At 42.9% G+C, this 26,898-nt stretch overlaps 1 protein-coding gene across 1 annotated transcript in view; it reads right to left on the reverse strand.

Moving 5' to 3' along the window:
* The window catches only part of LOC130131340 (dedicator of cytokinesis protein 3-like), a 287,178-nt gene that overhangs the window by 199,435 nt on the left and 60,845 nt on the right, over positions 1-26,898 (reverse strand). Inside the window, exon 4 of the mRNA XM_056301001.1 lies at positions 4,248-4,303. Within this exon, the coding sequence (XP_056156976.1) occupies positions 4,248-4,303 (56 nt within the window). The remainder of the gene's footprint in view (positions 1-4,247; positions 4,304-26,898) is intronic.

Consider the following 26,898-nt stretch of genomic DNA (forward strand, 5'->3'; position numbering starts at 1 on the left):
CAAAAGCCATGTCCTGCAGCCCTGTGACAGCCATCCTGAAAGCCTGCACGTCCGGGTCGTTGGCCTGGTCAGCTGCCATGCGGAAATAGTCAAGTCCCAAGTGGATGGCCCCCGTGATGACCTGGGAGAGGCAGTCAGCAATGAGTTTGGTTTTGCCAGCAACATGCTGTACATCCGTGGTGAACTCCAAAATGTAGGAGAGCTGTCACTGCTGGTGGGCGGACCACGGCTAAGCCACTTTGGCCATGGTGAACATCAGTGGTTTGTGGTCCACAAATGCCGTGGACTGGTGGGCCTCCAGCAGGGAATGAAAGTGTCAAATGGCGAGGTAGAGGGTGAGGATCTCCCAATCGAAGGTGCTGTACTTCCATTCATTGTAGCATAACTGTCGGCTGAAGAAAGTGAGCGGCTGCCAAGCACCATTCACCAACTGCACGTGCACCGCACCAACCGCATAATCTGAAGCAACTGTGGTAATGGTGATCGGAGCCTTGGGTGATGGGTGCGCCAGCATTGTTTCACCAGCCAGAGCAGTCTCATGTCCACAAACGCCTTGTCCCTCTCTGTGGACCAGTCCACAGTGTGTTTGGTGGCCTTGTTTTTCAGGACCTTGTACAGGGGTCACATGAATTGAACAGTACGAGGGATAAAGTGGTGGTGAAAGTTCACCATGCCGAGGAACTCTTGCAGGGACTTGACTGTGAGCAGTCGCAAGAACTACAAAACAGTGTCCACCTGTGACGGGAGGGGTGCCACCCCGTCTTTGGTGATTCAGTGTCCGAGGAAGTCAATGGTGAAAAGCCCAAACTGGCACTTGGCTAGGTCAACCATCAGCCCATACTGGCTGAGCCGCTCGAAAAGTCTCTGGAGATGAAACAGGTGTTCTGCTTTGGAGGTGCTGGTGATGAGGATGTCATCTAGACAGATGAAGATGAAAGGCAGGTCCCATATAACCGAATCCATGAGGCGCTGGGATGTCTGTGCAGTGTTCTTGAGGCCGAACGGCATGTGCAGGAACATGAACAGTCCAAATGGGGTGATCACCACCGTTTTGGGGACATCCAGCGGGTGGACAGGCACCTGATGGTATCCACGGACAAGGTCCACTTAGGAAAACATGACTTTTCCAGCCAGATCAGTGGAAAAGTCCTGAATGTGTGGGACTGGGTAGCAGTCTAGTGTCGTTGCATTGTTGAGTTGGTGGTAATTGCTGCTGCAGCGGTGACTGATGCTGAGGCACTCCATATTCTCAAACTCCTCCTTTGCGGCAGTGAGCTTGGCCGGGTTGAGGCGGCGAGCCCAAGCATAGACCAGTGGTGGTGATGTGGTGCTCCACTCCGTGCTTGGGGGTGGATTACAAGAAGGTGGGCTGTGTGAAGACCAGGAACTTAGCGCGAAGCAGGAGAAACTCTTGCAGCGGAGAGCATGCTAGACAGTCTGATGGAGTCTATGCCACTGAGAGTGCACATATACAAACAGAAGGTGACAGCATTGATCAAGTAGCGGTTTTTTGACATCCACCAGCAGTTCATAGGCCCATAGGAAATCTGCACTGAGGAGGGGAATGGCCACTTTAGCCATAACAAAGTCCCAACCGAACCACTGTCTGCTGAAACACAACTTCACGTACCTAGTGCCATAAGTGCGGATGAAGCTGCCATTAGTGACTTCCATGGGGAGGCCATATCCGCAGGACAGGATGTCTACTATTGATGCAGGCAGGATGTTCCTCTGTGCACCTGTGTCACACAGGAACCACCGTCTGGAGATGGTGTCTTGGATGAACAGCAGACTGCCAATTCGGCTGATACACATGGCCACAACTAAGAACTCCGCGTTTCCCACCATGCAGAAAACCACATGGAGGTCTGCACCACTTGGCCTTGGGTCTGAACTTTGCATGGTAAAAACACAGGCCGGAGCCTCACCGCCGTTAAGAAGCTGCTGCTGCGGCGGCGACTTTTGTGTCTCCCGGCAGTGATGAAAACGCTTGGGCAGGAAAAAAAACGTGGCTGCACAGTGCTGTCGACCAGCCAGGAAAAATTTATGAGCCTCCTTGGCCAGAGCACAGCAGTCAGTGATGTTGGTGCTGGCCAAAGCAGCCTGTACCTGAGAAGGCAGCTGTTGCAGAAACAGTTGGACAAAGAGGAAGTTCTCCCAGGAGATTCAGCATCCTGTCTATTAATTCAGATGGCTTACTGTCACTGAGGCCTTGTAGAGAGAAGAGCCAGCTGGCCCGCTCAGTGTCAGAAAGATCAAAAGTTTTAGATAGGTGAGCCTTGAGTGTCGCATATTTATCCTGCTGTGGAGGATATTTGGGGAGGCTCAACACTCTGGTTGCTGTTGAACTCCCGAAGGCCAACAACCACATAATAGTATTTTGTGGCATCCGCAGTGATTTCCCACAACGTGAACAGCGCTTCCGTCTGGGCGAACCAAGTCAAGGCCAACAACTCCCAAAACTCCGCCAGTTTGAGAGAAAATGCATTAATCATCATGCTCATGAAGAGCTGTCTCTGTAAACATCCAGCAGACAAACTTCAGGGTCAGTTGTGTGGAAGTTGGAGAAAAAAGATGAACAACTTCTCTCTTTGACTACACGAACACGTATGTCATTTATTTTTTATTCACAATCCCGCCTCAACAACTTGGCGCTCTGTTACCATGGCTACACCCTGAGCCCTTAAAGTGTGCACGTCAGATTAACACAACAGGCGTCCGGGTAGCGCAGCGGTCTATTCCGTTACCTACCAACATGGGGATCGCTAGTTTGAATCCATGTGTTACCCTCAGCTTGGTCAGGCATCCCTACAGACACAATTGGCCGTGTCTGCAGGTGGGAGGCCGGATGTGGGTATGTGTCCTGGTCGCTGCACTAGCGCATCCTCTGGTCGGTCAGGGAGCCTGTTTGGGGAGAAGGGGGAACTGGGGGGAATAGCGTGATCCTCCCATGCACTATGTCCCCCTGGTGAAACTCCTCACTGTCAGGTGATAAGAAGCGGCTGGCGACTACACATGTATTGGAGGAGACATGTGGTAGTCCACAGACCTCCCCGGATCGGCAGAGGGGGTGGAGCAGCAACCAGAATGGCTCAGAAGAGTGGGGTAATTGGCCGGGTACAATTTGGGAGAAAAAGGGTGAACATTCTCTAAAAAAAAGAAAAAACTTAATACAATAATAAGATATGGTGAATTATGTCCATAAGTCCACTACAAACCTTCATTTTATTTCTCAAAGGTTTTGCCCTCTAACAGGGCTCTGTTGCTTTAGGGACAAAGCCTTGCAATGGTGTCTTGCAATGGATATATGAATAGAACTTTGATGAACAAGACACAGGCAATATCCTGTTCCTCCTGCTCTGACATATCAAACTGTCAAGAGTCAAACTCATTTGGAGGAAAGCTAACTGCCCCTGCCTTGCAGGAAAAAGTATGCCAAACATTTTACTGCTATTAATCGCTATGCTAATGCAGACAATGTTTAAAGCAATTTGCTTGTGCTAATAAAGTTAGTGAGTCTACTACTACTACTTTCGGCTGCTCCCGTTCAGAGTTGTAAAAACCAGGTCCAGAAAGTAAATGTCCAAACCGTGTATTTGCTCCAACCATGTTACTAAACCAGCTGATTTCATTAGCTAGTTTTCCCTACCTAGTTGAGGAATGGTGTTGACTAGAATCTGCTGGTGTAGTGCATGAGTGGAGCAAATACATGGTTTGGACTTTTACTCTCTGGACCTGGTTTTTACACCTCTGCTACCGTTAGGGGTCGCCACCGTGGATCATCCATCTCCATCTCTTCCGGTCCTCTACATCTTCCTCTGTCACACCTGCATGTCCTCTCTCACCACATCCATAAACCTCCTCTTTGGCCTTCCTTTTTTCCTCTCCCCTGGCAGCTCCATATTCACCATCCTTCTCCCAATATACCCAGCATCTCTCCTCCACACATGCCAAGCCATCTCTATCTTGCCTCTCTTGCTTTGTCTCCAAACCGTCCAACCTGAGCTGTCCCTCTAACATACTCGTTCCTAATCCTGTCCTTCTTCATCACTCCCAATGAAAATCTTAGCATCTATTTTTAATTAAAACAGTTGCATTTGAGAGCACTTTTTACATGGTGGGCATGACATTTTACATTGAAAAGAATCCTAAGACACAGAATGTATTTAATGTATTTTCTTTGCTTGATGTACTCAGTTCATGTCATAGTGAGGTGCTACACTTTTCTGCTGTGGTTAGTGCCTTACCCTCGGTTGGTGACGATGGCCTTTTTCAGGTGGACATAGCTGGCTGGGAATACTCCCTAGGAATATGAAGAGAAAGAAAGTCAGGAGAAAGACCGCATATTAAAATCACATTTTGACTTAAATCATAACATGCTGAAAGTGACCCCCCCTCCCCCACATACTTTGTTATTTGTCTTGGATAATATCATGGAATGCATTACAGCAGAAATGGAAACAGCAAAATCAAAACGTTCTAATAAGCTGTGTATGCACAAAATGTGGATCTTGTATCGACACATTTAAGGAAAAGCTACTGGAATTGTATAACAACATAAATAATAAGAAACTTGTCTTTGTGGGGATTTCAGTATTGATCTGCTAAATCCACAAGAACACAATACAACCACAGAATTCATTAACTCAATGTACAGTACTAGCTTATATCCCTCAATCACAAGGTCAACTAGAATAACAACACACAGTGCTACACTAATTGATAATAATGTACTAATGTTATTCATAAGGAAGTAACAAGTGGATTATTGATAAACAACAAAAGTGATGATATGTCAGTCTTTGCAATCATACAGAACTGTACTAAGACCAAGAATGACACTAAAACAGTCAAAACAACTAGATACAAATCAAAAGATGCTATCAACTCCTTTAAACAAGATCTAATGAAACAAGACAAGAATAATGTCTATGTGGAAGATGTAGATGTAGCCTATGACACATTTCTGTCCATAACAACTGCTCGCTTAGAAAAAAAAAGTTCTCTAGTAAAGAAAGTAGTAGAACAAAAAGTAGAACAAAAACAAGCCTGAGTAACTGTCGCTAATAGGCCGGGAGCCAGGACCAGCCCTCAGGATGTTTTCTGCTACCTTTTTTTCACTATTATTTCTTGTTAGCCTATACCTTGGGCCATCAGAAGTTGATAACGAGCACCCCCAACTCGGCCCCGTTTGGCCACAGGGGGCCAAAAACCCAATTTTTGAGCCATGTTCCTGGCGAAATTATGTACATGCAAATATTAAGGTACTACAATGGCATAAATAGTCATACAAGAATGACATTTGGCAGAGAGTATCCTGATACATAGGGGGAAGCAGGAAAATATGATTCTGGGGCTTGCTGCAACTCAATTTTAAGATATCACCCACACCATCCCCAAAAAGACAAAAAAATTACTGTCCGCCTGACAAATTATCATCAAAATTATTCTTCTTCAGCACTTTATGGTGAATATGTATGCCTCACTTGTGTATAGACAACTTCCCTAGTTCTTAAGCTTCAATTTGAGCCCAAGATGACCTTTCAATCTCAAATATTACTCTTGCTGTAGCCAAAAGTCTTCACTATAGGCCTACAGTACCTCAAATATGAAAAAAAGCAGATATGTATAATTTCCATTGCCATGGTAACTGTGGGCTGTATCAGAAGCAGCCTGAATACCACAAGGCCACCACAGATTGAAGGTATGTATTAGGTTCTAGACCAGTGACTAAGCATTGTAACAATGATTAGAATATTTATTAAACTGATATTTAACAACCTTAACATGATTTAAGCTAGTCTCTTTAGTTTTAGCTCGCTAGCAAGCACAATTTTGCAATCAAGCTAGCGAGGTTGCAATATTCATGAGGTGTGTTGTAGCTACAGTTGGAATACTATCAGTCTGCACATTTGAGGTGATAAGAGAAATAATTGTAATGCAAAGCATTATATTTGAATCAATGTGAATTGGCACACTGAATAGTACTCCCTATTTCATTATTGCAATACTGATTTTAGGATGGTTGCACTGTTACAGTATATGAATCAGTCAAGATGCCAAAGAGACGACAAGATGATGAAGACTGGACACCTTGCCAGAGTTCTTCAAAGCAGAAGAAACAGCCACCGCCCCAGTCACCTCTGGGAAATTGCATTCTGCATGGTTGTAAGGGGACAGTAAATGTTAAGTTTATAGCCTTTTCTTCTAAGGCTGATCCACTTAATGCATTTACTGAAATCCACGACATGAAAAACAAACTTTTGACACAAACGTCTGACTGTGGTGGCATGCCAGATGTTTGTGACTCAATTCCTGATGAATTATCTGCTGATTGTGGGTATCATGAAAACTGTCGACGCATTTTTTCTGTAATGCTAACCGTGCTTTAGCAAGAAATTGTCAAGCAGAAAAATACGCTACTAGACCAACACGTGAGCATGTGGATTCTTCCGTTTTGTTTGGAAATTATTGCATATTCTGCAAAAGTGGCACAGTGAAGCAAGCTTCTGGCAATAGATATAGCTTGCAGAAATTCCAATCAAATGCATACAAAAATATTGAGCAAAAAGCTATGGAACTAGGTGATGAAGATTTGTTGTGCAAAATCCAGGGGAGTTGATTTATTTGCTAAGGAGGCTCAATTTCACGACTGCTGTCGCAAGCAGTACTTAGTAAAGCGAGCACCTCAGCCTGACACTACAGCTGCAGCGGATGAAATAACTACAAAGAAGGGAATGATCGGTAAAGCTTTCAATGGGGTGTATGTTCATATAAAAACAGAAGTTATTCAAAAGGGTCAGGTTGTGAAACTTGCTCATCTTACTGTTTTGTACAATGAAACCTTGAGACAATTTGGAGAAGAAGCTCCTGCTCAGATAACAAGCCATAACCTGAGACTAAAAATCGAATGCTGTCCTGATCTCAAAGATAGTATCGACTTCTCATCTTGCCCATACAAAGACACATTAGTGTTTTGTACATCCCAAGAATCTATGAAGACGACAGTGCGTTCAGCTTATGAGATGGGAATTACTGATTGGAGTAAAGAGATCAGCCATGATCTTCACAAGAAAATCCTAAAAGCCTTCAAAAATTCTGAACCACTCCCTTGGCCTCCTAGAGCTCAGGATCTCCCTGACCCAAAAGAGGAGATTCCTTCTGAGGTTTTCCAATTTGTTTTAAACGTAATCTGCGGTGAGAGGAAGCCATCATATCGGGAGGACAATCTGGCATCATCAATTTCTCAAGACATCTGCAGAGCAGTTACAGCAGGTCAATGGGAGATGAAGAAACACATCTTACTATGTATGACACTACGCCATCTCTTCCGATCCAAGAGCATCACCACTCTGATAAATAGACTTGGCCACTGTGAGTCCTACACATACTCAATAGAACTTGAAACGGCTCTGGCAAATTCAATTGTGGAAAGTGCTTCATTAATCAGCAACTCAGATGTTATCAAGAGACAACCTGATGGAGCAGTCTTCCATTGTGACTGGGACAATTTTGATCAGCTACTAACAGATGTATATGGGGCAGGGTCCATTCATACCGCTGTAGGCATCTACCTGCAAGATCAAGGGTCCTGTGCAGATGCAGCAGCCCTGACCACAACACAGCCTACACAAGAGTCAGCCTACACTAATCCGAACACTCAACCTCCAAAAAAACAACGATCATTTAAAAGTCCTGCTCAGGAGTTGCCAACTTACCACAAGCGGAAACGATCTGAACCAGCTAACTTGGAGTCATCCAATTCAAATAACACATCCACATACCACTCAAAATCATCAGATAGTGATATAATTTGGGTCATTGCTCGTAAAATCAACTCCGGCGATCAGCACATCCCTGGTCTGTCAGGTTGGGTGTCTGTTACTGGCCGTTCTCCAAAATGCCTCACCACAATTGGGTATTATCCCATGATCAATGCTCCCATAACCGACTTGACAACCATTCAAGAATGCCTTAGATGCAGCCAAGTCACATCCTCTGAAGCTGGACAAGAGTACACCATCAGCACATTTGACCTAGGTGTTTGCATGAAAGCCTACCCTCTAATATGGAATGAACCTGAAAAATAAAAAGCACATCATCCTCATTGGCACATTCCATTGCTGTGGAGCTTACTTGAAAGGTATAGGCCGAAGATACTGTCAAGGGAGTGGATGGGTCGAAGTGGCTTTGGAAGCAAAACTGATCACCACAGGCTCTGTGGCTGGGGTCACCGATGGAAAGAATTGGGACAGAGCTATGAACACACACAAGTCGATGCTAGAAGGTCTTGAAAGACTCCTCCTCTATGACAAGTATCTGGAAACTCATGGAGCACTCTCAGCTGAAGGTACATTTTTTCTGGAAAAACATACCCCGAATGAATCTACTCATAACAGAATACAATTCATTTAGAGAAAGAGTGAGAAAGGGGTAGCTGGGAGAAACTGGCCGGTTTTCGATGGAATACATGGACTGCATCTGGCTTGTCCTGTCAATGAACAGCGCAATCAAAATGAATGACTATGATGGGTACAAAGCTGCCATAAACATCATGCCAGACCTCTTTTTCTGCTCAGATCAGCAGAATTATGCTAGATTCCTCACATACTTTGGATGCTTTCTTGAACACATTGAGGAAACACATCCTGGTTCAGAGAAACTTTTGCGCGCTGGAGCAATCAGTGTAGCCAGATCACATATCCCAGGCAACCGCTGCCACGTTGACAAAACAATAGAGGAGATAGCTATGAAATGGCTTAAGTCAAACTTGGGTTCTGGAACATACTCAGCTGGAATCTGTGGAATCACCAGCAATTATGAAGCCAGCCAATGTCACATCCTGACTGCCCATGCTAAAGGAGAGTTTGTAGAGGCCATGTGGAATATGATTAGCAGCCGAGGTGAGCATTCAGAGAAGCAGCAAAGAGATCTAAGACCACGTGAAATCAATCGGTCTGAGGAGCAAGTGCAGCAAACAATAGAAGCATTTCAGAGTTTCATCAACCCATTTCAGCTTGAGACTTCTCAACCCTTGACAAGTTTGACTTCAGGCGCTGCTATGCCAGAAGAGGTGCGCTCTGATGTGCTGAATGCTCTGAAAAATGGCCAAACTCAAAAAGAAGAGTTCATCCGTGATCGTCTTCTTACAAAGAAAGTCCTTTTTTTTAATCCTATCAAGAGAAACAAATTCAAGACAATGTCTTCCACAACACCTAAAAGGAAGCTTATGGCATCAAACCAGAGAGTAATCCAGTATAAGGCTACAAGTGGATTTATCTTTCAGATTTTCATCAAATCACAGCTACTAAGGTCACAAATCAGCATCTCTGACCTGATGTGCTATCCCCTGACTCTGACGCCATATTCCATCTCAACAATCGATGGCTTCTTTGCAAAAACCAACAAGGCACAAGGGATGAACTACATGATCAAAGATGCTGAGAATGCACAGCTCCCTTCTCCTAGCCAATGTGCTCTCATTCAAGATGGAAACTCCTCATTCTACATGAACGATGTGCCCCGGACAATGAAGACTATCAGAGCGCACCTTCAAATGTCTACCTGCTGCAGCTGAAACAGTATTCAACACAGACACTTATGCAGACCGTCTTCATTCACCAAAATCAGCTGAGAGGGATCATAGAGGTTGTGGGGAACGGTTCATAGTTAGTGGTCTGAATGTTCATCGACCTGCAGATTGGAAAGTTTTCCTCAGAAATGATGAAAACAAGAAATCATTCATTCGTTTACTTCTCGAGCACTGGAGCTCTGCAGATATGATGGAAGAGATCCTCAGAAGGCCTGTCATCTTCATAGAGGCTGGTCAAGCTTTCAAAATAGAATGTCATGCTGGAGTAATATCAAAAGAACTTCTACCTGAGATCTGTTCAAACCATGAGGAAACTGATGTGAGGGTGATCCTCTACATAAATTATTTCCGGACCAAAATGCCTCACATCAAAACAGTCAGAGTCAAAGAGCAAAAGACTCTGACATTTTCTTCATTCTCCTCTACTACGCCAAATCATTCACAGTTGACATCATCTTTGACATGGGAAATAAGCTGATCAATATCAACCAGCTGGCTGACAATTATTCACAAGAACATGTTTCAGCTCTGCTGGCCTTGCATGCCTTCACTGGTGCCGACTGCACTTCAGCATTCAAAGGCAAAGGAAAGGTGCGACCGATCAAGTTTCTGAATCAGAATTCAAAGTTCATTCAGATCTTTGCTGCAGTGGGGAACTCTTGGGAGCTTGATGAGCTTGTCCTCAGTGGTGCCGAAGAGTTCACCTGTCGCCTCTATGGCTTTGGTCCTCGAGTTAAGCAGGTTGATGAGGCAAGAGAGGTCAAGGTCAAGAAAATATGTGGCTCAAGCCTCGAGCTGCGACAAGGTCTCTCTATTGACCTTTCCACCTTTCCACCGTGCAAGCGAGTCCTTTTGCAGCACATAAAGAGAGTGAACTACCAAGTAGGAATCTGGAAAAGGGCTCATGAAAACCACCCAGAAGTCCCATCCCCTTTGGACCATGGGTTTCATGTAAATGACGATGGCAAGCTAGAACCTCTGTGGTTTGAGGGTGACGTCATCCCCCAGGCCCTTGTTGATGTCTTGGAAGAAGAGGGGACAGATGAGGATGACCTTGAGGAAATACACACTAACATGGATGATGATGAAGAAGAGGAATATGGGGATGATTAAGATATCAAATGCAATTTAGATTTTATTTTAGTTTTTTAGATTTTTTTCGGATTTCAGCTTTATTAGATAGTACAGTTGAAAGAAACATGAGTGGGGAAAGAGAGAAGGGAGGACATGCAGCATATGGAAGTGGGCCGGATTCAAACCCATGCTGATGCGTTAGGGACTAGTGTTGTGGTACGCGCACTATCCCAGTGAACCACCAATTATGATTTATTTTATATTGTTTTTATTTTTTAAGGTGAATTTTTGGCTTCTTTTGTTGTTGTTTCTCCCTTTGCCTATATTTTGTGTAGTTTTTTGGGGACAGTGGGATGGGATGGGGTAAGAGGGTAGGAATTAATGTTTCATTGTTGTTAATAAAATGAAAGCTATCTGTTTTCTAAAAAAAAATATATATAATAAAAAATGTTTACTTTACTCTATTGGTGGTTGGCTTCTACTTGAGTGCATTGCTTTGGACCTATAGGCCCATTGCTATAGGCCTATGAGACACCATTTAAAAGCATTTGTTTTCCTACAGGTTCTTTAGTATTCACTTTTCATGTTCACTTCAGATAGCAGTAGTAAGCAGTACATATGAACAAGTTGTTAAATGCAATAAATTGCACTTACCCCCATTTGGAATGCTAGTGGCTAAAAAATTAAATGTTCTCTGATTTGAGGTATAGAGAAGACTTTCGGCCACAGCAAGAGTAATTTTTGAAATAGAAAGGTCATCTTGGGCTCAAATTGAAGCTTAAGAACTAGGGAAGTATTCTATACACAAGTGAGGCATACATATTCACCATAAAGTGCTGAAGAATAATCATTTTGATGATAATTTGTCAGGCGGACAGTACTTTTTTTGTCTTTTTGGGGATGGTGTGGGTGATATCTTAAAATTGAGTTGCAACAAGCCCCAGAATCATATTTTCCTGCTTCCCCCTATGTATCAGGATACTCTCTGCCAAATGTCATTCTTGTATGACTATTTATGCCATTGTAGTACCTTAATATTTGCATGTACATAATTTCGCCAGGAACATGGCTCAAAAATTGGGTTTTTTGGCCCCCTGTGGCCAAACGGGGCCGAGTTGGGGGTGCTCGTTATCAACTTCTGATGGCCCAAAGAAAACAGAAAACACATCCTGAGGGCTGGTCCTGGCTCCCGGCCTATAACTAAAGGAACACTAAACGTATGCAAGAGAAAAAAATTCTGTTGTATAAAGATTTCTTTAAGGAAAGAACAGCAAAGGTCGAACACACATATAAGATATATAAAAACAAACAAACAGGAATTATGAGAAGCAGCAAAAAGGAATACTACAGTAAATTACTGGAGGAAAACAAAAACAACATTAAAAATTCATGGGAAATATTGAATGCCATTATTAAAAGTGGAATGGCAATCTCAAGTAGCCACAACTGGATGATGTGAAAATACAAACGATCAACCAACCTTAGGCAGTACTAATCTTAGTTTGAGGTACAGAATAAGCAGGTTATCATCCATCCATCGTCTTAACTGTTTATCCTGCTCTCAGGGTCGCGGGGATGCTGGGGCCTATTCAATGGGCGGCAGGCGGGGAGACACCCTGGACAGGCCGCCAGGCCATCACAGGGCCCACACACACACACACACACACACATTCATTCATTCCTAGGGACAATTTAGTACCGCCAATTCATCTGACTTATATGTCGTTGGAGTGTGGGAGGAAACCAGAGCCCCTGGAGGAAACCCACGCAGACACAGGGAGGACATGCAAACTCCACACAGAGGACGACCCGGGATGACCCACCAAGGTTGGACTACCCCGGGGCTCAAACCCAGGACCTTCTTGCTGTGAGGCAACCGCGCTAACCACTGTGCCACCGTGCTGCCAAGCAGGTTACCATGATAGAGAAAACTTAAATGTTAGAGTATAGACAGAACTCCCACTAGAGTTTTATTATGCCATGGTAAATTAAAAACAGCATTGTTCTATGATACTAATGACTCAAATGAAATTAGTAAACAACAACAGCATGGTTCTATCAATCTAGGGACTCAAAAAAGGAAGAAAAAAAGTACTTTTTGTCAGGGCTATCTTTTCACCCCTGCTCTTGTTTCCTTACTGAGAGTACTGTTCCACGAAACACAATCATTATTGGATTACAGGGACATTTTGTTCCTTGTGTTGTCTGTATGGTGTGGCTCTAATCCATTCAATCTGGTTGTCTTTGATGTTGTTAAACCTAGAGCTTTTCCCCCCGAACACATTCCACCAGAAGCACCGGCTAAAATGCCTAAAATTTGAATGTAAACGTGAAATGTAAGATTTATGTTTGTTCAGAAATGTGGCTGGTGGGTGGAGATTATTCCAGAAGGTACAAGTCAGGTGATGTATTTTAAAAGTAGTGTTTACCCTCCACTACCTCCAAGTCTGTAACACTTGAGAGCCAGAACAAGGCAGAAAGCATGTACAGTAATAGGACTACCTGCTCTGCACAGTAAAGCTACACAACATGCATTACATGTCAGAAGTGCACTGATAAATTATTTATAGAAGGTACATGGAAAAGGTTATTATGGATTCTTCTTGCTTTGTGAGGCAAACTTGCTTGACTGATTTTACTAAATGGCTTTAGATACTACCTGCATGGTTTAGCATGTATGGCTGTATACTGATGTATTCCTGCAATGTTTCTGGGTATGCCATTGTGCAATTAATGAGTTTTGATACAAAACATATCATTTAAAAAAGCACATTTGAAATAAAAGATGTGTGTTACTCTTATCTCTTCTATATAGAAAAAAGCTGTTACTTTGTCAAACAAGGACAAATAGTGGGTTACCCCTCGTCATTTGACAAGTACTATAATATGTTTAAAAGTTATCCCCCCCCCTTTTTTTCCTCCCCAATTGAATTTGGCCAATTACCCCACTCTTCCGAGTAGTCCCGGTTGCTGTTGCACCTGCTCTGCCTCGCAGGGTTTTAAGTTATTCTAATGGCCATTTTGAAAGATTAGAATCTCTTGAAACTTGTAGTGAAATGGTAGCTGAAACAGAATGAAACTTTCTACTGCTTTTATTTAATAGCCACAGGAAAAAGCAGTCAGAGCCAGAAGGACTGCACTCCCCTCCTGTACTATTATGTAAGATAGGATACTAGGCTACTATACATGATCTAGCTAAGATACTTAACATACTATCCTATACTTTGTATCCTATATCAGTGCCACAATGACCTGAGCTTTTGATTCACATGAAATGTTGTAAATCAGCACTGATTTAGTATTTTGTAGCATTTTACATTTTGTATACTTCTGTCTGTCAATATACTGGCTGCCTCTAAACCTTTGTCCACAAAGCATTTGTTTACTTGTTTGCACTAATGTGAGTGCTTGTGCGTGTGTGTATGCAGGCAGGCATCCTTAGGTCTTCATGTCTATCTGGGTGTATGTCTGTTTGTATGTGTGTGTCTGTGCTTATGCATGTACAAATAAACAAAGCAAGGGCATTCCTTCATGCATATTTGAAAGCCTATATGAATGGGTATGTGGATGCATACATGTGTGTATGTGTACATGTGGCTATGTGTGGTGTCTTGCAGATTTATATCCTATTCTACTCTCAAAGTGTGGCCTACAGTGGTTGGGATAGGGAACCACCATGTGCCCTCATCCAAAATAACTTAGCAGTCTTTTAAGCAATATGTCAGCTGTTCTCTCCAAGCGGATGAGCATGTTCTCTGCTAGGCTTGTCAGAAGACCTTTTATAGGGTCAAATGTTGCATAATGAAACACTGAGGAGCAACAGCCTGATGTATCTTTTTACTTTTGCCCTGACGCCAGAAGGAAACTGAGAGTGGACAAAGAGAAAAAGAGCAATAGAGAGGAGGAGAGAGTGAGTGATGGAAAAGAAATCTAATCAGTACACTGTGGTGCCATAGAGAGAGAAAAAAGACAAGATTTAGACGAAGAAAGATGGAGACAAAGTGAGAGACAGACAGACAGATAGAGGCTGGGTTACTAAATAGCTGAAAGTTGGTGGAGGGAACGAGTTGGAAAAAGTGAAAGAAAGAGAGAGGGGAGGCCAGTTGAATTGGAGAGTAATAGAGTGACTATGACTATCCCTGTATTTGACAGGAGAAGTTCAGAGGTACTTGGTCTGTTGGCAGGGCTCTCTCTCTATTACCTGTCTACCAAGAGCCATAAACACACCAAGTTTGGAAAATTGAGTAGTCGTAGGCAGTGATTTCAGTGGTATTAGTTAGATATGATTCAATGGACAATTGTTTTTACTTCAGAAGAGAAGTATTACTTAAGAGCGGGCACAATCTGAAAATAAAAGCCTTCTCTGTACACAGTGATTAGGTTTTACATTACACAGATATGGAGGGAAGAGAAGGTAGGATGGCCAAAAGGTAGAAAGCTAGCTCTAAAGAGTATAAATTTAAATACCAACATCAAAAGTCTGTTCCCCCTATTCTGTCTATTCAAGCTTTTCTGTCATTGGTGGTATCGCTAGTGGTACAGCAATGGTATCAAAAACCCTCACTCTCATTGCTGAAGTGCACATGAGCTATAGGTACTGGACCCCAAAACTTTTCCAGGGCCCCTACATTGAAGGAAATCCTGCACCCTGATGTTCCTAAGAAAATATCTGTGTAAAAAAAAAATCAAGTTTCAGTGTGTATCAGTATCTAGTGGAAATAGCCCAGAGAAAAGGGTTCTCCTCTGATGCATCTCAACCAGAATAACTCAACAAGCTTCGCCCTTGGACAGTCATACTAAATTCCCCAAATAATCCTAAACTACCCCAAACAAGCCCAAAGTACCCCAAACACATAGCTTGAACTACACCAAATATTCCAGACAACCCCAAATTACAGCAAACACCCCATAACTATGTCTTTATGCAAGCTCAATAATCCAGGTAAAAAAATCAGAAAGGTGAATCAGTTCATCTGGACACAATGTTTAGTGAGAGAAACATTTCATCAATCATCTAAGTGACCTCGTTAGTCTCAACTGACTGCAGGTATCCCCCACCCTTATACACAGCAGTTGCATAACAACCTGAAACCAATGATTGGTTTCATATGCAAATAGGCGTGACGACCAACTAGTTACAATGGCCATGTGTACTATTCACAGAGGATTGGGGAACAGTTGCAATCAAATACAAATAACTAGATCCATCACCTGTTTCATTTCAAAAGACCTGCACCCCTACAGAATAGTTGACAATGAAGGCTTTAGATTTATGACCCAGACAATTGAGCCAAAGTACAACATACCATTGTGTCGTTTTATTTTTACTGAGAAAGGTTAGGTTTGCATTTGTGTTCACATTATTGCAATCAATTGATATGACTTTTTCAAATATAAAAATCATATAATCTTATAGACTTTTTAGTCTGTTTTGATGCCATAATTTGCCACACCGCCTTTCGTGGTGCACAGCGAACTGGAGTAGATCCTGAAATTAGCATCCCTATGTACCAAATCTAGAATCGCTTTTGAATTGGGAATCCATTTGAATCGAAAATAGATTTTGATTCGAATCATGTCCCCAAGAATCGAAATCGAATCGAATCATGAGATTCCGAAAGATTCTCACCCCTAGCTCACTGGCTTGACCCTGACAATTAAGAAAGGTGCTCAGCAGCCCTAGCATGTAAGCAGTTAAAAGGCTCCAACACTTTGGTGTTTCAGCTGATGGATTAAACGACATCCATAGAGAGTACTTGATCCATGACAAGATTGTTCGAACAACAACTGACAATGGGTCGAATTTTCTAAAAGCATTCCACGTTTATGGAGACCAAGACAAAAACACCAATGTGACTTACACTGAAGAATTAAGCTACATGGATGAAGGAGATGAGGAGGAGATTCAAGAAAAGGAAGAGAGAGAAGCTAACTTCCAAGAAGTGGCAAGTGTACTTGATGAAAGCAGTGGCATTGAGTATCATCTATCCCAAGCATCAGCATTATGCATTCCACTCTCTCAATTTGGTGTCAAAAGTAGGTGCTTTAAAGAGTCCAGCCACTGAGGATGCACAAGCCAATGCATTCTTAGTGCCGGTCCCAAGCCCGGATAAAAGGTTGCATCAGCAAGGGCATTCAGCGTAAAATATTTGCCAAATCAAACATGCGGCTCATTAATCAAATTTCCATACCGGATCGGTCGAGGCCCGGGTTACCAACAACTGTCACTGGTAATGTTGGGATGGAAATGTGCTGACAAGTGAGGAGAGTGTGTTGAGAAGGTGGAAGGAGTACTTTGAGGGGCTGATGAATGAAGAAAATGAGAGAGAGAAGGTTGGATGATGTGGGGATAGTGAATCAGGAAGTGCGGTAGATTAGCAAGGAGGAAGTGAGGGCAGCTATGAAGAGGATGAAGAGTGGAAAATCAATTGGTCCTGATGACATACCTGTGGGGGTATGGAGATGTTTAGGAGAGATGGCAGTGGAGTTTTTAACTAGAATGTTTAACACAAACCTGGAAAGTGAGAGGATGCCCGAGGAGAGGAAAAGAAGAAAACTGGTACTGGTAACACGTTTTCAAGAATAAGGGCAATGTGCATAACTGTAGCAACTACAGAAATATAAAGTTGATCAGCCACAGCATGAAGATATGGGAAAGAGTAATAGAAGCTAGGTTAAGAGGAGAGGTGAGGGTCCATGTAGCGGTCCAAGCATCAGCTTTGTGTCGATGCAGTTGCCCACTGGGGACCGGGGTTCGCGCCCTGGTCTCGTCAGATCCGACTATGGCCGGACTCGACGAAGCAGCAATAATTGGCAATGCTGTCTTCAGGAGGGGGGCGGAGTCGGCTTGTGTTCATCACATGAATGCGTCTGTCTGTCTGTGTGTGTCGGAAAAGCAGTGGTTCGGCCTGGATTCGCCTAGTCACAAAAGTGGTGAGGCGTCTCCTCAGAGACTGCCGGCCGGAGAGATGCAGTTGGCGAATGCATAGAGCACGAGGGTGGGTGTTTGAACTAAAAAAAAAAAACATGTTTTAAAAAGGGATCGACTGGCCACTAAATTGAGAGGAAAAAAAAGATAAGAGGAGAGGTGACGATTAGCAAGCAGCAGTATGGTTTCATGCCACGAAAGAGCACTACAGATGCGATGTTTGCTTTGAGAATGTTGACTGAGAAGTATAGAGAAGGCCAGAAGGAGTTACATGGTGACTTTGTAGATTTAGAGAGAGCATATGACAGGGTGTCAAGAGAGGAGGTGTGGTATTGTGTGAGGAAGTTGGGAGTTACAGAAAAGTATATAAGAGTGGTGCAGGATATGTATGAGGAGTGACAGTGGTGAGGTGTGCAGTTGGAATGATAGATAGGTTCGAGGTGGAGGTAGGATTACATCAAGGATGGGCTCTGAGCCCTTTCTTGTTTGCAATGATGATGGACAGGTTGACGGACGAGATCAGGCAGGAGTCTCTGTGGACTATGATGTTTGCGGACGACATTGTGATCTGTAACGAGAGTAGGGTGCAGGTTGAGGAGAGCCTGGAGAGGTGAAGGTATGCACTGGAGAGAAGAGGAATGAAAGTCAGTAGGAGCATGACGGAATACATATGTGTGAATGAGAGGGAGGACAGTGGAATGGTGAGGATGCAAGGAGTGGAGGAGACGAAGGCATATGAGTTTAAATACTTGGGGTCAGCTGTCAAATGTAATGGGGAGTGCAGAAGAGAGGTGAAGAAGAGAGTGCAGGCAGGGTGGAGTGGGTGGAGAAGTGTCAGGAGTGATTTACAAAGAAGGTTACCAGCAAGAGTTAAAGGGACAGGTTACAAGATGGTTGTGAAACCAGCTATGTTATATGGTTTGGAGACAGTGGCACTGATGAAAAGACAGGAGGCAGAGCTGGAGGTGGCAGAGTTGAAAATGCTAAGATTGTCACTGGGAGTGATGAAGAAGGACAGGATTAGGAATGAGTATATTAGAGGGACAGCTCAGGTTGGACGGTTTAGAGACAAAGCAAGAGAGGCAAGATTGAGATGGCTTGGATATGTGAGCAGGAGAGATACTGGGTATATTGGGAGAAGGATGCTGAAGATGGAGCTGCCAGGAAAGAGGAAAAGAGGAAGACCAAAGAGGAGGTTCATGGATGTAGTGAGAGAGGACATGCAGGTGGCTGGTGTGACAGAGGAAGATGCAGAGGACAGGAAGAAATTGAAACGGATGATTCGCTGTGGCAACCCCCTAATGGGAGCAGCCGAAAGTAGTAGTAGTAATAGTAGTAGTAGTAGATGTACTTTAAAGGCAAACTCGAATGAGACCTACAAAAACGTGTCAAGATCTATGTTTCCAAAATGCCAGGCACTATGGAACAAGCGTGCATGATCCGCATTTGCTGTAGAAACCATTGAAGATGCATTTAAACGTCAGCTAACATGACCCAATCGACTACATCAGTCTGGACGTGGAGCCCTAATCCCCTCAGTACCTTGCATACTGCCTCTTCTGATAATGATGACCTTTTCTCACCCATCAAGTCGAACTCACAAGAAAGCTCTAAAGAACTTGAGGGATATTTGACAAGCTCTGCTGACCACACCAATCTGCTGAAGACCTTGCCCTCTGTCTGCAAGGTGTACATTAAGTTAAACACACACCTTCCTGCCTCAGCAGCATGTGAAAGGCTGTTTAGTATCACAGCACCTCTATTTAGCCCCAGGAGAGCTAGGATGGACTCCAGCAATTTTGAAAATGGTTTCTACTGAGGCTGAACAGAAGCTTTTACAGCTTTGAATATTATTGTCTACAAATGAGCTGTCCAGTCAGATTCTGTGTAGACTAATATTATCTTTTGAAGACATTTCAACTTAAAGGCATGGTTCAACCTCATTGAACAATTCTGAAATGATTGCATTACCTTTTATCTTGTACATCTTCTGCTTTCGTGCAGCTAATATTATGGAACATAGCTACTGCGAGTTCAATCCCTATAATGCGTTATGGTGCTTCATTGTCCCTTACAATCTAAATTCTAACAAATTCTTATTTGCAGTGCTCTAATCTTAAAACTTACAGTGTTCTGATCTGCAGAGTTGTACTACTGTAGGATTTTGATTGAATCAGGGAGGTGGGGGCTGAACTGTAGCTCTGTCCAATTGTTGTCATTCATATTCAATTAAAGCATTGCATGTCAGTCCCACAACAACTGCTCTGCTTAATTATGGCTATTTACAGTTAAATTGAATATTTACTTTTTTACTCTTGGTACCTAAGTACATTTTAAATTGGATACTTCTGTATTTTTAATGAAGTGGTGTTTGAATGGGGGACTTTCTACTTTTACTGGTGTCATTTTTTTATTAAGGTATCTATACTCAAGTATTGATAATTTACTCGAGAATATTTTTCAGTACTTTTACCACCCCTGTGCATGGGTCTACACGTGTGTGTGTGTGTGTCAGTTTGGAGGGCAGCAGGTCTTCAGAAACATAGCGTTGCTCCTCATTTAGCTGCTGGCATCGAGCCTCTGGTTCACTTGAAAAGGTCAGCTTATTAAGGATAGCAACACACATGGACAAAGACTGAGACAGAGAGAGAAGGAGAGAGACAACAGAGCAAGAGCGGAGACAGAGGGATACAGGTGGATAGGCAGAAAGAAATGCAAATGGAAAGAGAATGACTAAAAGTGAGGCAGACAGAAACCAACATTATTCCCCTCCTCGAGTGGTGGCTATCATCATATTGCAGTGGGGTGCAGTTTGTGTGTTGGCTAGAGGGCAAGACACATCAATAATTAAACTATCTCCCCAAACAAACACACACACGTGCACGCATGCCACACACAAACACACAATTGCCCTTCTGCATTCTACAGTGCCATTGACTTTTGTGGGTATTAATACTTTAACCACTGGTGTACACCAACTGTTTTAACTTCTTTAAGCCAACAGCTATTTATAAGCAGTTTTCACCAGCTGTGTGCTTGACATAGTTAATATTCATTATTGTCAATTATACTATATTTAAAGCTACATAGCTGCACGTTTGTTCTATTTGTGAAATTACTGGTGTTGCATTCTGTGCAGAAAATAGATTTTCTCCCTGATCTCTTTTCATTTCCATGTTCGCTGAATGTAGTTCTGTCTAGATTAAATTCTGTTTAAAAATGCTGTATTATGTCCTATGTGTTGAATATTAGCATTCCCGAGTTTAATTCCTTGTAACTGACTTAGCTTATAAAACAGTCCGATTCTGAGAGAAATGAAATAAGAAAAAATATATCAAAAACATAAAAAACAAAAGAGTGAGAGAGAGAAAGCAAGACAGAGAGAGAGAGAGAGAGAGAGAGAGAGAGAGAGAGAGAGGAATTAAGCAAGTGGCAGAGGGGAAAATGAGGAGAAAGAAAAGAATTCCTTGTAACTGACTTAGCTTATAAAACAGTCCGATTCTGAGAGAAATGAAATAAGAAAAAATATATCAAAAACATGAAAAACAAAAGAGTGAGAGAGAGAAAGCAAGAGAGAGAGAGAGAGAGAGAGAGAGGAATTAAGCAAGTGGCAGAGGGGAAAATGAGGAGAAAGAAAAGAACACCAAAGCAGAGGAGCCATGGAGAAAGAGACAGATCAAAAATCAAAACACAGAGGAAAGAAAGAGAGCAAGGTTGTAAGAGAGACAGGGGGATAGACAGAGTGTAAAAGAGTAAGAGAGAACAAGAAAGCAGAACTATAAAGTCAGACTGGTAAAGACACAAGGAGGAAGTGGTAGAAAAAAGAGACATCACTAAGACGGAGACAAACATCTGGTGAGACTGAGGAAATGCTAGAAAGAAAGGAAGGAAGGAGGGAATATAGGCAAGGCAGACAGAGGGAGGCAGATTTCCTCAAAGTGACAGAGGGGTCAAAAGAAACAAAAAAAGAGTCTGAGAGCAAGAGAATGAAAGAGACAAATATTTACTGAGATAGTTGTTTTGTATGAAAGGCCAATAACAGCCAGTTCTTTGTTTCCATAGGTATTAAAGGCAGTTATACAAACACCATATTTGTTTATTTTCCCTTTAATTCACAAGGCACTGCTCTGTATTTTTATACACTAATGAGCCAAAACATTATGACCACCTGCCTAACATGCTGTTGGTCCTCCTTGTGCCGCCAAAACAATGTCGACCCGCAGAGGCATGGACTCTACAAGCCCCCCTGAAGGTGTCCTGTGGTATCTGGTACCAAAACATTAGCAGCAGATCCTTCAAGTCCTGCAAGTTGTGAGGTGGAGCTGCCGTAGATCGGACTTGTCGGTCCAGCACATCCCACAGATGCTCAACCGGATTGGGATCTGGAGAATTTGAATGCCAGGGCAACACCTTGAACCTTTCACCATGTTCCTCAAACCATTCCTGAACAATGTGTGCAGTGTGACAGGGCACATTATCCTGCTGAAAGAGGCCACTGCCATCAGGGAATACTACTGTCATGAAGGGGTGTACTTAGTCTGCAACAATGTTTAGGTAGCTGGCACGTGTCAAAGTAACATCCACATGAATGGCTGGACCCCTGGTTTCCAAGCAGAATATTGCCCAGAGAATCACACTGCCTCCATCAGCTTGTTGTCTTCACCTTGTGCATCCTGGTGCCATCACTTCCCCAGGTAAACAGCACACACATACACAGCCATCCACGTGATCTAAAAGAAAGCGGGACTCATTGGATCAGGCGACCTTCTTCCACTGCTCCAAGGTCCAGACCTGATGCTCTAGTGCCCACTGTAGACGTTTTCAACAGTGGACATCATGGGCACACTCACCGGTCTGCAGTTATGCAGCCCCATACACAGCAGTGCACAATGCAGTGTGTGTAGTGACACATTCCTACCATAACCATTATTAAACATTTCTGTGACTTGTGCCACAGCAGACTTTCTGTCAGTTCAGACCAGATGGGATAACCTTGATTGTCCTCGCATATTGATCGGATGATCCGCTGTGGCGACCCCTAACGGGAGCAGCCGAAAGTAGTAGTAGTCCTCGCATATTGATGAGCCTTGGGCACCGAACACCCTCTCCCCAGTTTGTGGGTTGTTCCTCCTTGGACCACTATCGGTAGGTACTCACCACTGCTGACTGGGAGCCCCCCACAAGCCTTGTTGTTTCAGAGATGCTCTGATCCAGTCCTCTGGCCATAACAATTTGGGGTAACACTTTGTAATAACTACACACTATGAAGCATTAGTTAAGTATTAGTAACTCCTGAATTCATCATTTGTAAAGCATTTATGAAGCATTTTTAAAGCATTTGTAAAGCAAACATGCACCAATGGTAAGTGTGTTAATAGATGTTTAGGTAGATGTTCAGGTAGTTACTAGTTGTTAGTTAAGTATTCAGTAGTTACTAATACTTAACTAATGCTTCATAGTGTGTAGTTATTACAAAGTGTTACCCAATACTAATTTGTGTAAGAAACGGATGCATACCAGATATGAAATGTTCTCTGCAAATCTTCGCGTTTGATATTTGCTCTTCTGACCACATCCTCAAGACCTTCCGATGGATCGCATGAATCCACGCCTGTCTTCTTCATTTTTCAATTGGGAGTTTTCCCTTTCGGCATGTGATAAAAATGCAGATGCTTGTATTTTGCCATCTTTACGATTTGTACAACCAACTGACAGTGCAACAACTGTGAGGCATTTGTTTTGTTTTAAATTAATTTCTCCGTGATGAGCTCTTCAAAATGAACGTAGTAATGTTTACAAACACATGACTCCCGGCGCCTTTTTGCCTCACAATCTGCGCACGCACATTTGGCGTATGTAGATGAGAACATGTCCATACCAAACACAAATAAGAGGGGGGAAATGTATTTATTATTTAAATAAAAGATACTGACGAGCAGAACTGAAGAATACAGCAAATCCTGTTCCTCCTCGTTATTTCTCCTTTCCCCTGTTCTTAACAGGCTGTCCACAATTATTACCTGTTCATGGGATCCCAACCTCCTGGGACCTGTAACATAACCCATCCATCCATTATCCAAACCGCTTATCCTAACTCAGGCACTAACCATTGGTGCATGTCTTGCTTTACAAATGCTTTACAAATGATGAACTCAGCAGTCAGTAATACTTAACTAATGCTTCATAGTGTGTAGTTATGCTAAAGTTTTACCCAATTTGTTCCTTGTCAAAGTTGCTCAGGTCTTTACCCCTGCCCATTTCGCCTGCATCCAACATGCTGACTACGAGAACTGATTGTTTGCTTACCATCTAATTGACATGTGCCCTTGTTTGGAGATGAACAACGTTATTTGGTTCACCTGTGAGTGGTCACAATGTTTTGACTCATCAGTGTATGTATGTGTCCTGGACTATGCACAGGTTTTTTGTTTTTTTTAAGTGACATAAGAGTTAATGATATACTTTAATAATCCCTGTGGGGAAATTCATCCTCTACATTTAACCCATCCTAGCCATCTACCTAAGAGCAGTGGGCAGCCTCCGTGCAGCACCTGGGGACCAACTCCAGTTCTTCTTGCCATGCCATGCTTCCGTCAGGGACACAGACAGGAGGATTAACATATGCATGTCTTTTGCTGGTGGGAGGAAACCGGAGCACCCGGAGGAAACCCACACAGACACGGGGAGAGCACGCAAACGCCACACAGAAAGGATCTGGGACAGCCTGGGGTTTGAACCCAGGACCTTCTTGCTGTGAGGCAACAGTTCTAACCACTGGGCCACTGTGCTGCCCCTTTCATCTTAAAAAGCAGAACATACAGTTCAACACAGTTGGACTGGGTTCAGAGCTACAGAGGATGACACTGTGCTTTGCAACAATATATAAAGAGACTGCCTGGGGCTTGCAAATCAAAGTTCATTAAACTTTCATTATGCATTATCAGTGTTAAAATTAAGGACATGCATTTACAACTTCATTTCAAGGACTGTTATGTGACCATGAACCTGCCATGCTCATATGGTATTAGTCCATGGGCCAGAGCCCAAAATTTCCTATTTCGGTACACTCAAGGTGGCAAAACTTACTTATAATTTTTGAAAGGATCCATGTCTGTAGATGATATTTTGGTATGATAACCATTCCTGAGTGGCAGCTGTATCACAGTTATCAGCTCATGAAGTTAACCACCCCCTAAAGTAAATTGCATTTTAGACGCTCGTGCATATCCTGGTTTAGCCTCATGGTCAGGACATTTTTCAATGTTCTATAATATTGTCTTTGGGATCATTTTAAAGGGGACCTTCTTAGCTTTCATTCAAGCCCTGTTGTGGATATTTCTCACAAATATAGAGGTCACTTGAGCTCTTCAACCCGTCAATAACACACATCTTTCTGCAATGTTCGCCTAAACTATATACTTTCTTTTAGCCCTGTGGCATCTAGGAATATCAGGGACACAAAACACAAAAACTGGAATACTCACAGGACTGTAAAGATTCAGGAAATGTATAATATACCCATACTATTTCATTGTGTGAGGTGATTGTGAACCTTGAATTAGAAGGACATTATTACTAAGAAACTAACTAGACCAAAGCCAGTTAGTCCATGGGTCAGACCAGATATCGATATCACCCAAGGTGAAACAACTTCACTGGTGCCATTTTATTTGGTACACTAACAGAAGTAAAATAATACATGATAACCTTTCCAAATGAGCAGCTATTTCATTTTTCTTTCAGGAAACCTGTTTCTGTGCCTCTCACGATTGTGTATTTGCCCAGATTTTTACGAATATAGCATTTCAACACCCCTGGTACTGATTAGCCTAGCTTAAACTCTGGGACAGTTCTTAGTTGGCCAACAACCAAGGATAACCAGTACTGTGTACTTCCATTCATTGTGCTAAGCTAGGCTAACGTGCAGCCAGGTAGCTTTCTACTAAACACATATAGAGGAAACTGGTACCTATCTTCTTGTCTCACTCTGGAGAAGATTGTAAGCTAATTTCCCATAATGTTAGCATGTTCTTTTAATGTATATGTTAATATGATTAGTTAAAGTGGCTACGAGGAACTTTCATCTTGTGTTGATTTTAGCGGCCTCATGTGGACAAAATACAGCTGTTGCATAGCAACTAGGTAATGTATCTATTTGTGGCTATGTAAGATAAATAATGGTAATATGACGCTGGTGAAGCAAAGTGAACTTTGTTTTAGTAGTGTTCATACACCTAAGTTACATGTATTTGTTTGTATGTGGCAGGTGAAAACTGACTGAATATGGCCACTGGTGAACAAGCAAGTTTTTACCCAATACCAAAGCGCCCACGGGTGGAGTGCATTATCCACTGTTCTGATGATACAGATAAGCTGGTTTCACTACAAAGTGTCGACTCATGGAGAACTCTGCTCAGGGCAGCTCAGATACGAAATCATGCACCAGTTTTGAAACTGGCAAAAGACATTCCTGAGGGACAGATTCCAGCAATCTACTACCACAGAAAGTGTCGCAGTATCTTCACTATGAAGCAAATTCTTGATGGCCTCCTTGCAAAAGAAAAGAAAAGTTGTGTCTCTGCTGAAGAGAAACAATCTAAGAGAGTAGCTCGACATGCTCCAAGTACATCTAGGACTTATGATGCAGAGTGCATATTTTGTCAGAAAAACAGCAAATATTCCAAGAGACAGAATACGAGAGAAGTACTGGTGCAGTGTCGAGAACTGCGAGCTGATGCAAAGATCAGGAGTGCAGCCACAAAGAAAAGGGACAGCAGAATCCTTGCCATTGTGAGTAGAGACCTTGTAGCAGCTGAAGGGCACTAACACAGGTCATGCTATAGACTTTACACCAAAGAAGAGGTTTCCAAAGGAGAGGTTGCCAGCAATGAAGATGATGATGCTGCAGCCCAGTATGAAGCTGCTGTGAATAAGGCATACAATGAGCTGTTCCTCTTCATCAGGATGGAGCTTTTTGGCAATCCTCAAGTGATGACAATGACTGATCTCTCTTCTAGACTGGTAGCTTCAATGAACTCCCAAGGCATTGCCCAAGTCAAGGAATCAACCAAGAAGCACATAAGGCGAAACCTGGAGAGTGAGTTTGCTGGAGCCTTGCAGATATTCCCTGATGAGAAAGGAAAATTCCTCCTCTATCCCGATAACTTGTCCATGAGGGAACTTGCCAAAGAAAATCAGTCTCTCAAAAGGGAGCTGCAGACCCTGAAAAGTGTCAGTGCACAAGATGTTATAGCCAAAGCAGCCATCAAATTGAGAGCAGACATTAAAAGTCAAGATGTTCCTC

The sequence above is a fragment of the Lampris incognitus genome, chromosome 2 (assembly GCF_029633865.1).
Source record: "Lampris incognitus isolate fLamInc1 chromosome 2, fLamInc1.hap2, whole genome shotgun sequence".
NCBI classification, from domain to species: Eukaryota; Metazoa; Chordata; class Actinopteri; order Lampriformes; family Lampridae; genus Lampris; species Lampris incognitus.